The 12,265-nt window shown below is 34.1% G+C and overlaps 1 protein-coding gene across 1 annotated transcript in view; it reads left to right on the top strand.

The window, feature by feature from the left end:
* The window catches only part of LOC150095655 (coronin-1C-like), a 145,823-nt gene that overhangs the window by 25,508 nt on the left and 108,050 nt on the right, over positions 1-12,265 (top strand). Inside the window, exon 3 of the mRNA XM_090409935.1 lies at positions 7,775-8,027. Coding sequence (XP_090266061.1) covers positions 7,775-8,027 — 253 coding nt within the window. The remainder of the gene's footprint in view (positions 1-7,774; positions 8,028-12,265) is intronic.

Raw genomic sequence — 12,265 nt, 5'->3', positions numbered from 1 at the left:
TGTATAAGTCCTTTCGCCCATCAAACTCATTCCACACGTCCACGAATTCCACACCATCTGCATAACCTACGCATAATGTCATTTGCGATTATGGCCCTCCTTCTAAACTCCTCTCTGTCATACTGTGGCAACAGACTCACCATTTTAACTCTGTCACTCTTTTCTTTCACTACCTTTAACAATACTTTCAAGTCCTCTCTCATAAAAAAATTTATGACCTTTCAATTCATTCGTACCCGCCACAATTATTAATTCTTTCACCCTCTGTTTTTGCACTCTAATACTCTCACTTACATCCTTAAATTTCGCACCCGGTAAGTATGATTTAGTTACACTCCCATCTATCACTCCTCTTAATAACGAGTCACCATATAACACTCTTTCCTTCATTTCAGAAACTCTCCCACTCTTATGCTGTTTATTTCCGTTAGCCGAATCACTCTGGAAAGAGTTTTACAGGTGCTTTAATTGCTGCTGCGCATTTTATATCACTGCGCGCAACCTAGTGATCTCACTTCCTACAAATAATTCCTCTTTTTTTTTATCATTCAAACCATTTTCTCTTTCTCTTTTCATTTTCTTTATCATTGTAGTCATTCTCTGGTGCAGGACCCTCAAGGAAAGAACTTTTATATCTGCACTCCATACGCCATGTAAAGAGATGGTGGCACTGGTAAGCCTCTGAGTTGCCCTGTGCTCCTCCCGTATCTTACTAACAAGATCTTGGTTAATTTTATAATAGTTCACTTTATTATTATGACTATAGGCTAGTGGGTGCCCTGTTCCCACCACCTGGGCATCAACAACTCAAACGTTACCATCTCTTTTAATCACTAAGTCTGGCTTATGCAAACCCGCAGAAGTCCTATAATGTGGTTCCACCGCAGTCTCCCAACTTTTGTTCTTAAAGTGGTTGTTCAGAATGGAGACCACGGCATCATGCCTCCGCACACAAACCCCATGGGTGCAGAAGCAACACTGGGCTATTGTCTCACTGTAGTGGCAGCCAGCCCTACAGTTGGAGTCATCACTACCCTTGTATGTTCTCCAATTTATGCAATAGTCTACCATGCTGTATTCTGTCAAAAGCCTTAACAAAATCCAAAACTATCATGGTATATCCATTCCCCTTGTCTAGTTCAATGGTAACTAACCATTGTTATAGAATGTGAGCAAGTTCTAAAACATGACCTTCTCTTAGTGTTGCAAGGTAGAGATTCACTGTCAACCCATTTCTAAATGTGAGCACTAACTAATTTTTCCAAAATCTTCACTACCACCTGAGATATTCACACCTTAGATACCGATTGGTCAATAGTTGGAGACATCTGTGTTTGCACCACCCTTGTGCTATGGGATTACCATACGCTCTTTCCATTCCTGTGGAATCTTCCTGTTCGGATACTCAAATTATGTAGCTTGGTCAAAGGAATAGCCAGTTCAGCTGAACACTACTTTAGCATTTATTCAGTTTGTGCATCAGCTCTAATACCTCCTCTCTTCATACACCTGAGTTTCTTCAGAAGAGGTAACAGTGAACTCACTGTTGCATACACCAGGCTGATAGCTTTTAGCAAAATGGGTACTCATTTGTTGAGTAACCTCTTCTGCATCTGTCACCCTCACACCATCTGCATTCAGAAAAGTTATTTATGTTCATTCTTACTTTTACTTGCAGCATATTGCTAGAATTCTTTTGGGTTGTCTTTAGCATGCAGAGCCAGTTTCTTTTCATACTCAGACTTAGCCTTCCGTACAACAGTTGTGACTATTCTAGCCTGCTGCTTATAATTTTCATAATGGACATCATCCTTATGTACATGGTATTCCTTCCACGACATCTGTTTCTTATGAATCTCTTGCTTAATAAGATTACACATCCATTTGATTCTTACTCTGTTTATTCTTTGAACTCTTGGGGCACATTCTGATATTGCATCATTTAAGTATTTTTTAAATGCTTCCCAAGCACTGTTGAACTCAGTATACTCCTTAGTCACTTCCCAAGTGAGTATCGCATGATCACTGTCACCAACTGGAGGCAGAATAGTTACATCTTTAACTAAAATGCCATCTGCCACTATAATCAAATTTAACACTCTTTGACCTCCAGTTCCTTCTGTCGCATGCTGCTTGAGGAAGTTGTCCCACAACAGCTCAGTAAATTCATTTTCATTCTTCTTTTGAGATTTTACTGCTAGCCAATCAATATTTGGATAATTAAATTCTCCCATTATGATTACTCTTTTCACGCTCATCTTTTCTATTTGGTGATGCATTTCTTCATCAGTAGCAACCAATCCGCCAAGTCTATAACAACACCCCACTATGTAATTGATCTTGTTAGAGTCCAGCTCACACCAGATGGCTTCAAACTCATTGCCACGTGAAATACTATTAGTCGTAGTACTACAATTGCAAGTCTCAACTCTAACTGGATTCGAATTATCCAATATCATTAGCAGCACACCCTCTACTCTCCTATCCTCACTATACTTCCTAAATGTACTATACACTTTATGCTCGATACCAGTTAGTATGTCTGATTCTGATAGCCAGATTTCACTAATGCGTACAATCTCTGGTCCCAACATATTGACTAAGGCAACAAACTCTACCCCTTTGTTTTTGATACTCTTAGCATTCGTGTACGGACATAATAATCTACCTGCATGTTCTTTTGTATACTCTTGTCTGCAGTCTGCATAACAGAGTTGGACAACTTGCAGATCTCTATTCTTCTGTAGTGCCTTATACATGTAGACATCTTTGTACACATTTGATGGGTCCGATCCAGATGAACACAAAGTCAGAATCGTTCTCTCCTCTTCAACATTTCCATGATAAAGCTCATTCCTGTCATTAACACAGTTATGTAACGTTGTTGCTCTTACACTCACATTCTCACCATCATCATCATCATCAAATTCCTGCCATGTACCCTCAAGGGGTGTACAGGATATGATAGTACTACACAAAAAAAATTATATCATTACTAACTTCCTATCTACGATTTTCCTCCAAATCAGTCTGTTACTTGTCAAGACTCCAACATTATCAGATCTTATATTTCTATCATCTAAGGCACTTTGTACAGTATCAATCCACCTATATCTTGGTCTTCCTCTGGGTCGTTTTGCTGCCAACCTGGCAGAGAACACTTGTTTTGCTAATCTTTCCTCGCACATTCTCACCATTCCTCCCTTTATAATTTAGTTTCCCTGACTCTCTGTGTTAGGTTTCATACCAGGAGAACTGCTGTATAGTACAACTTGACAAATTGGATCATAAGACGTGGTTTCTGATCAGAGCTAACTGATTCAACCCAATATGGATTTTATTATGTAATTTTTATTAGCAAAGAATTTTCATCTCGGTAGCACGAGCATCTTTAGTATGACTAATACAATGAGAACAGAGACTGGTAGATTCAATAATGACAATGTGTAAACTACATGTACATAATATAGAGTAAAATATCTAAGTATATTAAGGTTCTAATAAAATAATTCAACAAGAGACCATTAACAACAGAGCTTTGTCTTTGCCTAAGTAATCTCCTTTTTAGCTTAGATATTATGTCTTTATTCACAAATGTTCCTTTAAATAAAACACTTGTCTTTCTCAAGCAAGATTTTCCAGCAGATATTGTCTGCTAATTGACTTTTGAGGGTACATCAATGGGTAGTCCTCTTTCTCCCACACTAGCTAACTACAGTTGATCCTTGAACAATGCTGGAGGTTAGGGGGTGTCGAACCCCTTAGCAGTCAAATCCATATAACTTTTGATTCTCCAAAAACTTAACTACTAATAGCCTACTGTTGACTGGAAGCCTTACTGATAATATCAACAGTCGATTAACACATATTTTGTATTTTATATGTATTATATACTGTATTCTTACAATAAAATCGATAGAGAGAAAAATGTTAAGAAAATCATAAGGAAGAGAAAATAAATTTACGGTACTGTACTCTCTATTTATCGATACCATAAGTTTACGTTGTCTGTATACAAGATGAATTGTCTGTCTGTTAGTACCTACATAAATTTTGTCTTATATGATACTGTTGGATTCTGATTGTGTAGAGATTAGAGTAATTATTATTTGCTTCAGAATCCAACATGATCTTCCATCACAAAGGCTATACTTTTAAATAATATTTAATGTAAACAACTTATTTTACAATTTAATATTCATATAACTACTTTAATTTTGTCTAATATCTAATTATTTAATCAACGATATATGTATTAATAATGATAAGACTGTATTAAATATTATTAAACTATTTTAATTATTATTATGTTAATATTATAAGAACTTGTATTTGATAATTTAACTGCGCATTTGTTGAAATGTAAATATTGTCTATTTATTCCTGTTTGTAGAAGTTTAACTTTATGCAATGGCTCAATTTTATTATATTTTGCTTTGTTGTCATGGAAATGTATGTAAGTGAGCGAGCACGTTTTGGAACACCACGTGTGGTTTATTGAAAAGAGTTTTCGAAAGAAATGATGTGAGCAATTTGGTTGGAATCGGTCATTCAGGAATCACAGTGCGATAATAGCAAGTTGGCAAGTCACTCGAGCAGCTAAATAAATTCTACTAGTCGAGAGGCGGTTAGTTAATAAGTTGTAGAATAACAATTATAGCTACGGAAGACAGCTGAGTGACTACTAAATAGACTAGCAATACTTGAGTTGAGATATAATTCCAGCGCCGACCTTTCAAAGACATATGGAACCTTGAAGCAAACTACGAAGTTACTAGAGAATAGTACAGGCTGTAAAATTGGAGTTTACCGTTAGCTGTGTTTGGAATTATAGTGCCTAAAGAATTAATTGAATGCCGGAGGAATGAACAACTGTGCTTATAAAACCTAAAGTTAAGGAATTATTGTATTGCTCTATTTCATGAGTGATCGGTAGTACTTTATACAACAACGTTTGTTTATGTGTATTGTGACCGATGATTAATTCAGTTATTGCTTAGAAGAATTATTTTAATGAGTGCCGTTTACTGTTCAAAGTGTTTACGTATAAGTTAATGAAGAAGAAAAGATTATCGGTAAGATTATTCCAACCTTAATATTTCTGCACAGAGAAGTGCGTGAGTTTCATCTTAGAATTCCCTGATACTAACAGTAACTGTTGTGGAGAATTAGCCGAAGTGTAAAATTAAAAATGATTGTTTGTGAAGAAGTGTTACTGAAAATTTTATTGTATTTGGAATTTAAGGAACTGTGAGAAGACTGTAAAGTAGAGATAGCAGAATTACCATTGTCTGAGTTTGCATGACTGTATTTCCAGGAAGGCTCAAGTGTTTATAATATCTTAATTAGTGATTTGATCTTAAGTGTAAAATTGTGATTTTAAAATTAAATGTTTGTTTTTGTTAATCAAGAGTTGTATTTTGCCTGAATCTCTTTTACTGCACCATTCATAAGATATTCAAACCAAAGCAGGTGAATTAAGTTAGTTAAATATACTCGGCCAGTATATATATTAAGGAGAAATAGTTGAGGGTTGAATTATCTTCAATTCTTGAACTAATTCAGATATAGAGTGGCACAGCCTATAATGTAAATTTTCTCTATATTTGTATTAGAAATCAACTAGCAACTATTTTTTAGGTTAAGAACATCGTAATAGTAATCATGTCGGATCCAAGGTACAGATTAAGAAAAAGTAGGATCCAACAATACAAAACACTGTATGTTATATATGTTACTGGTAAAGTGTGAAAAGCAGGCATTGTATAGAATGCGTGATGTTTTTAGGCAAAGTATGAAATGTTTGTTTTATTTTATTTTAATATTTTACATACTTTCCCTAGGCATTATATAGAATGACAAATACTATCCTGGCAAAGTATGAAAAAGGCTTTTATTGAAAAGATGCATGTGAAAATGTAAGATACCAGATTTTTCTACAAAAAGAGAAAAAGACCAGTGCTGAACTACTTGTTGCTACAAGGTAGACTGGAATGACATTTTGAATTGCACTTAACTGCCTTTTTCATACAAAAACACTTCAAATTTCGGCACTTGGTCTTTCAAGTACACCTCACGAACCTTGGCCTCTACCCGTGGACTGAGCGGAAGCAGCTGACCAGAGAGCTATTTCGTGGTCAGGAATGTCTCCAACTCTCAGTAAGTCCTTGGGACATAAAGTGAATTGTGATCTGGCATAGAGTTGGTTTAAAATTCCTTCAAGTAGTTCCAAGTCGGTAAAAACCATCGTCTGTCACACTCATAACAACCGCCAGCAGATTGCATGAGTCACCCTGTCTCTTGTCGACATCTGGGATAGGAACTCACACAGTGACCCCCAAAGGTGTGCAGGAGGAAATTTTTTGTCGGAATCCATTTTCATTTTTTGGTCGGTATATCCAGATTCAATTTAGATCGAATTTTACCTTTGACAGCATTCTCAATATTGAAGCAAAGAGTACATAAAATATTAACATCATAACCTTCTATTTTCTCACTTCTATCTTCTTTACTCTCATGTCCAGAGGTGACATTAACGTTTCAGGTTAAGTTAGGTTAGGAAGTGCTCTGGCTCTTTGTTTGAGGCGAGCATCGAAAGTCACATGACTCGCCTTGCAACATTAAAAGTTACTGCCGGGAATATTTTATACTTTGCCTTTTGGCATTCTATACAATGCCTGTTTTTCACACTTTGTCAGTAACATATATATTATTAACACTAGACATCAAAAATGAAAAGATAATGTGAAAAATATTCATATTTATTTATAGGTATAATAACAATTCTTGCACTGATAATGAAGTAGCAGCAATATAATTGCTTTATGGTAGCCTAGCTTATACACTAAACAATGAATTGTTATAAAATTTCTATGTTATGCTAATTAATTAATAACCATTAATTTTATGCAGTTATGATTTAATACTGCATCTTTGTTTGTTTAGACTGCGAATGGCACCATATATGGTCTGTAAGTGTTGATAAATTTTAACTTTTTATAATAGATGTATGTATATTTTATGGTAGTAAATGATAAAATAGATTAGTATCTACATATATTTTATGCATTTGTGGCATACGTAATTTTATATCTGTATTAAAATTTATCATTTTTGCTTTTGATCTATTATTGTTGTGAATTTGTTGAGAGGGAGATATATCATTATGATGTAACATGTACACTCACAGAATAATGTTCTAAAATATAACAAAATAATTATTATGTTTCAGTGCTCACCTACATATATTGTCTGCATCTTGATTAATGCAATCTTTTGAACAACATTTTGCAAGAAAATTACTCTTTTATGAATTATGAAAGGAATTCATTGAAAAATTATAGTTGAATTAAAACAATTCAATCAGTTGATTTTGCAATGAATTGTCATATGGTGAATCTTTGTTCAATGAATTGTTCATTTGATCAGTTGCCTTTTTGATGAATTGTTTATTTGACAAACTGCTTTTTTGTTGAATTGCGGCTCATTAAACTGAATTATAATTTATGGTTTTTGATAAATTTTCATGGAACCTTTCACAACATATCTGCTAGCAAAAGTTAACATATGCTGATTTACATACATTATTTTAAAGAATTTTTAGTGCTGATAGTATGCTATATATATATATATATATATATATATATATATATATATATATATATATATATATATATATATATATTGTTTAGTATACATGTGCTAAAAATACATTATCTTATTTCCATGCTTCTAATAAAAATATTATAAATAGTTATTATAAAACATTTTTTAGACTGGAAGAATAGATGTCAGCTATCCTCTTGTTGCTGGTCACAAGGGTCCTGTTCTTGATATTGCGTGGTGTCCATTTAATGATAATGTAATTGCTAGTGCATCAGAAGATGGTACTGTAAGAGCATGGCAAATACCTGAAGGTGGTCTTACACGTGCTTTAGTGGATCCTGTAGTTGAATTAGTCGGTCATCAGAGGAGGGTTGGAACAGTTCTGTGGCATCCTTCAGCGAATAATATTTTACTCAGTGCAGGTAATTTACTTCACATTTAGAAGCACTTATTTGTTTATCTTCACCAAATTCTGTATGTTGATGATATCACTTTATTGTTTATTAAAATATATACAGGTATACCTCGGTTAATGTTACCTCTGGTAACGATGTCTGCAATTTCGAGCCCAATTTTTAAGTAAAAATATAAAATTTTTCAGGTCAATGCCTGGCAATCATCTGATTGGCAACTCGTCACATACTCCCAAGCTGTGGGTGTGTGTCTGTTTTAACAGTTTCACACGTCATCCGCATTAATTTAGTCATTGCTTACACTTCATAGGGTGTGTTTCAGTGTGGTGCATTGTAATAAATGGCATATGTTCTCTGATAGCATTATTGTAGATTTTGTAAATATTAATTGATATTTTGTTGTTCTACCCATTTAGTTAAAATGTTAGTCAAGGAAAAGAAAAGCAATTTCTTTAGAAACTAAATTAAATATTGTGCAACATGTTCAAAGGGGTGAAAGAAAATCCAATGTGGGACATTCTTTAGGATTAGCACAGTCAGCTTTAACAACCATACTTAGTCAATCAGAAAAGAAAAAAAAAACAGTCTGCTCAGAATTGTACAGATGTTACAGCAGCAAAATTAGCTCACTTAAGGAGTCCAATTTTAGAAAAAATTGAGAAAAATGTTAAGTTTGTGGATAGATAACATGTCACAATGTCATATACCTTTAACTCAAATGGTGATTCAATAAAAAGCATCATTTTTGTTTAATCACCTGAAATCTAAACAAACTAAAGAAATTGCGGAAAATTTTGCAGCTTCTCGTGTTTGGTTTGAGAAATTTAAAAAATGGGCCTGAATTCATAGTGTAAAATTATCAGGAGAAGTTACAAGTACAGATGCTGAAGCTGCAAATAAGTTTCCAAAAAAACTAAAGGAAATAATTGAACGTGAAAAATTTTCATTAAATTTGGTGTTCAATGTTGACAAAAGCAGTTTGTTCTGGAAACGGCTACCATCAAAAAGCTTCATTTCTATTGAATCAGGCTGGGTTCAAAGTAGCCAAAGACCGTTTAATGTTACTCTTTGGATCAGATGCCTCTGACAAATTTAAAGTTAAATTGTTATCAGTTTACCATTCAGAAAATCCAAAGGTAACATAAGGTAACATAAAAATGAATTTACCTCTAATATGGAAAGCTAATAGAAAAGCGTGGATTGCCAAAGAGTTATTTACTGATTGGTTTGTTAACCATTTTTGTCCAGAAGTGAAACGGTATTGCCAAAGAAATAATTTTGAAGAAAATGCTCTTTTGTTGTTGGACAGTGCTCTGGGACATTCTATTGATCTTAATACATTAGACCAGCGTAGCCCCTTAGGGGCCGTTAGTTTTGTTGAGGTGGGGGGGGGCGAAATAATCAAAACAAATTTAAAAGGTTTTAAGACGAAGCATGGCATGTAAAATGTGTATGTAAGATGCTAAAAATGTAATATGTGCATTTGATTTTTGCAATATTCGCTGTGTATGTTTTGTATTGAATATAAATACAATAAATGTTATAATAATATATGTCTGTATTATGATTTTTTTTTAGTGGGGGCTGTGAAATATTTTAATTTTTCCAAAGAGTCCCTCACATCCATAAATTTGGGAAGCACTGCATTAGACAAATGCATTCCTGTCAAAATTGTCTTTCTCCCAGCAAACACAACTTCCCTGATTCAACTGATGGATCAGGGAGTAATAGCAACATTTAAAGCTTATTATCTGCATGGTACGTTAAGCAGTTTAATTGAACTAGAAGATAAAGAGCAAATGTCAATTAAAACTTTGTGGAGCTTGTTTAACTAGACACAATTGAAAACATTAATAACTCTTGGAAAGAAGTCACTCAGAAATGCTTAAATGGAGTTTGATGCAAATTGTGGCCAGAAGTTGTACTAGAAGAAGAAAATAACATTCAAGAGATTAGAAATTAAGCTATCCAGATGGCTCAATCATTAGGTTTCAAAAATGTTGATAAAAAGGATGTAAGAAATTTATTAAATGCAGAAGATGATGATTTTTTAGTGGAAGATTTAGAAAAACTTGTTAGCAACAAAGCCAAAGAAAATGAAGACAAAATTAAAGAAGTTCCTACCAAAAAAGTATTAGCAACCAAAGATTTAAAGAGGTGCTTGATTGACATTGAAAATGTTTTAAATTTTTTCACTGAAAATGATCCTGATTTAGGAAGAAGGGTTATTGTTAAGCGATCAGTGTTAAATGCAATAAATCCGTAAGAGAAAAAAAGCATAAGCAACCAACTTTCGATTTGAATTTTAAAATGTCATGATTTTATCTTTGTTTGGTATGTAATATTGACTTTTTATTTAATAAAGCTTTTCTTTTTTCAAAAAAAAGTCTTTCATTTTCTTTACGTACGAACGTATCCCTATTATGGCGCCATAGTATTTTTACCTCTGAGAACGAAGTTTAGCTTAACGAAGTAATTTCGTGGAATGCGTCCTCTTCGTTAATCGAGGTATACCTGTACTTCTTAAAGACACACCTTTTGGCTACTTTATATGGAAATATGACATGCATTACTTCAACCTTGGTATCACTTCTGGGTCTGGCTCCTACTGATGACATTTAACAATGTCCATCTTTTGGGCTTCATTCCAGGGAGTAGAGAGGTTCTGCTTGATGGCAGGATTTTGCTTGTCACTTAGTAGATCCAATGATGAGAGTTTAACAAATTTAGTAGTAATCCTTTTGGTCACTCAAAGTTTTTAGAGAGGTATCCCTGCACTTAAACACACCTTAATAAAGGTCAAAACCAGTCTAGGTAGTGGCCCTTCCCATAATGCATAGCAGTATGTGTCCATAAGGATGTGTGTTACATTATGGGATACTAAGGCAATTGATGTGAAGTCATTAGCCTCTATATACAAGTCGCCCAGTTGTGAAGTGACTTCATGTGCAAACACTTCTTTGCTTACACTTGGATAAAGGGTAAAACCAAGAATATAATTTCTTGGCATCTTTAATTTAATGTTCATTGATGCTGTCCAGAAGAGGTTAATCTAATCTGATTAATTGGAAGGCCACTCATCATAGTGGGCAGAGTGGTTAGACTGTTTGCTTTCCAACTAACAGACTGTGGCTTTAAATCCCACCATGGCCTTGGCAATGTTTGTGATTGGGTGGGAGATGAATTTCATCACCTTGTGTTGAGACCACTGTACTGGTTATCGAACCTCTGAAATGGTGGAAAAAGTTCTGTGTTTTGGACTGTAGAGCAAGGTTTCCAGATTATATAAAACAATGAATAAAAAAAATACCAAATTTTTTTAAAAAATCTTGATTCACTCGTGGTTCTAATTATTCTGCAATTATTTCATCTTATTGCCATCTCTACAAATATTTTCAATATTGCTGAACTTGCTGACACTATTTCTTCACTTCTTTCAGGAGAATACCTACAGGAGCAGCTGTTGGTCAACATTCAAACTTACTTTTATTTAACTTTTTTCTCTCCTATTTCAATCCTAACCAACTGCACTTCTTTTCAGTTAAAAATTCTTATGTTGATGCCTGTGTTGAGTTTTTACTTTATTCCAGTAATTGACTTTTCATTGTCTGTCTGTCCTAGTCCCTGATGAAAAGAGCTGTGGAACTTGTTTATACTTGTTTATTTATGCTAGCTGGGCATCACCTTGTGATGCCCAGCTAGCATAAAATTTCATGTTCTTGGTTTAAGCAATACAAAGTATAGTTTGTTTTGACTAAATCTCAAATTGCCAGGCCATCCTTTTTCTTTTAGTATTTATTGAATGTTTACTAACTGCATTCATAAGAACGTTAGTTTGGACATCAGGTCAGAATCTCCCAGTTAATTTTCTATATTCCTAAAAGATTATATCTAATTCTTCTCCACATGGCTTTATAGGACTTGTTGACCTTAAGTTATCCCCTCCCCCAGATCCCAAAACACTCTCTCGAACAACAGCAATTATTACTTTATTTAATGGGCTTTTCATGCAGCTATTAAATATTTTGTGTGTATGTTGTGCTCACAGAGAGTTATTAAAAATGTTAATAAAGGATATAAAATAGTGTCATGGATAATATTAGCTACAAGGGTGGTTACAGCTATAAAGATACATAACAGATACATACATCGATTTCAAATCAATGAATCAAAAGAAATCAAGTTAATGCTAATGTAATGAACTTACCATATGTAAATTATGTAAAGAAAAATGAAGCATTTAATAT

The sequence above is a fragment of the Typopeltis vanoorti genome, chromosome 20, assembly GCF_054136105.1.
Source record: "Typopeltis vanoorti isolate ZY-2024b chromosome 20, IOZ_Tvanoo_1.0, whole genome shotgun sequence".
Classification (NCBI taxonomy): domain Eukaryota; kingdom Metazoa; phylum Arthropoda; class Arachnida; order Uropygi; family Thelyphonidae; genus Typopeltis; species Typopeltis vanoorti.
Note: the sequence above shows the minus strand (reverse complement) of the source record. Positions and strands in the feature narration are given on the sequence as shown.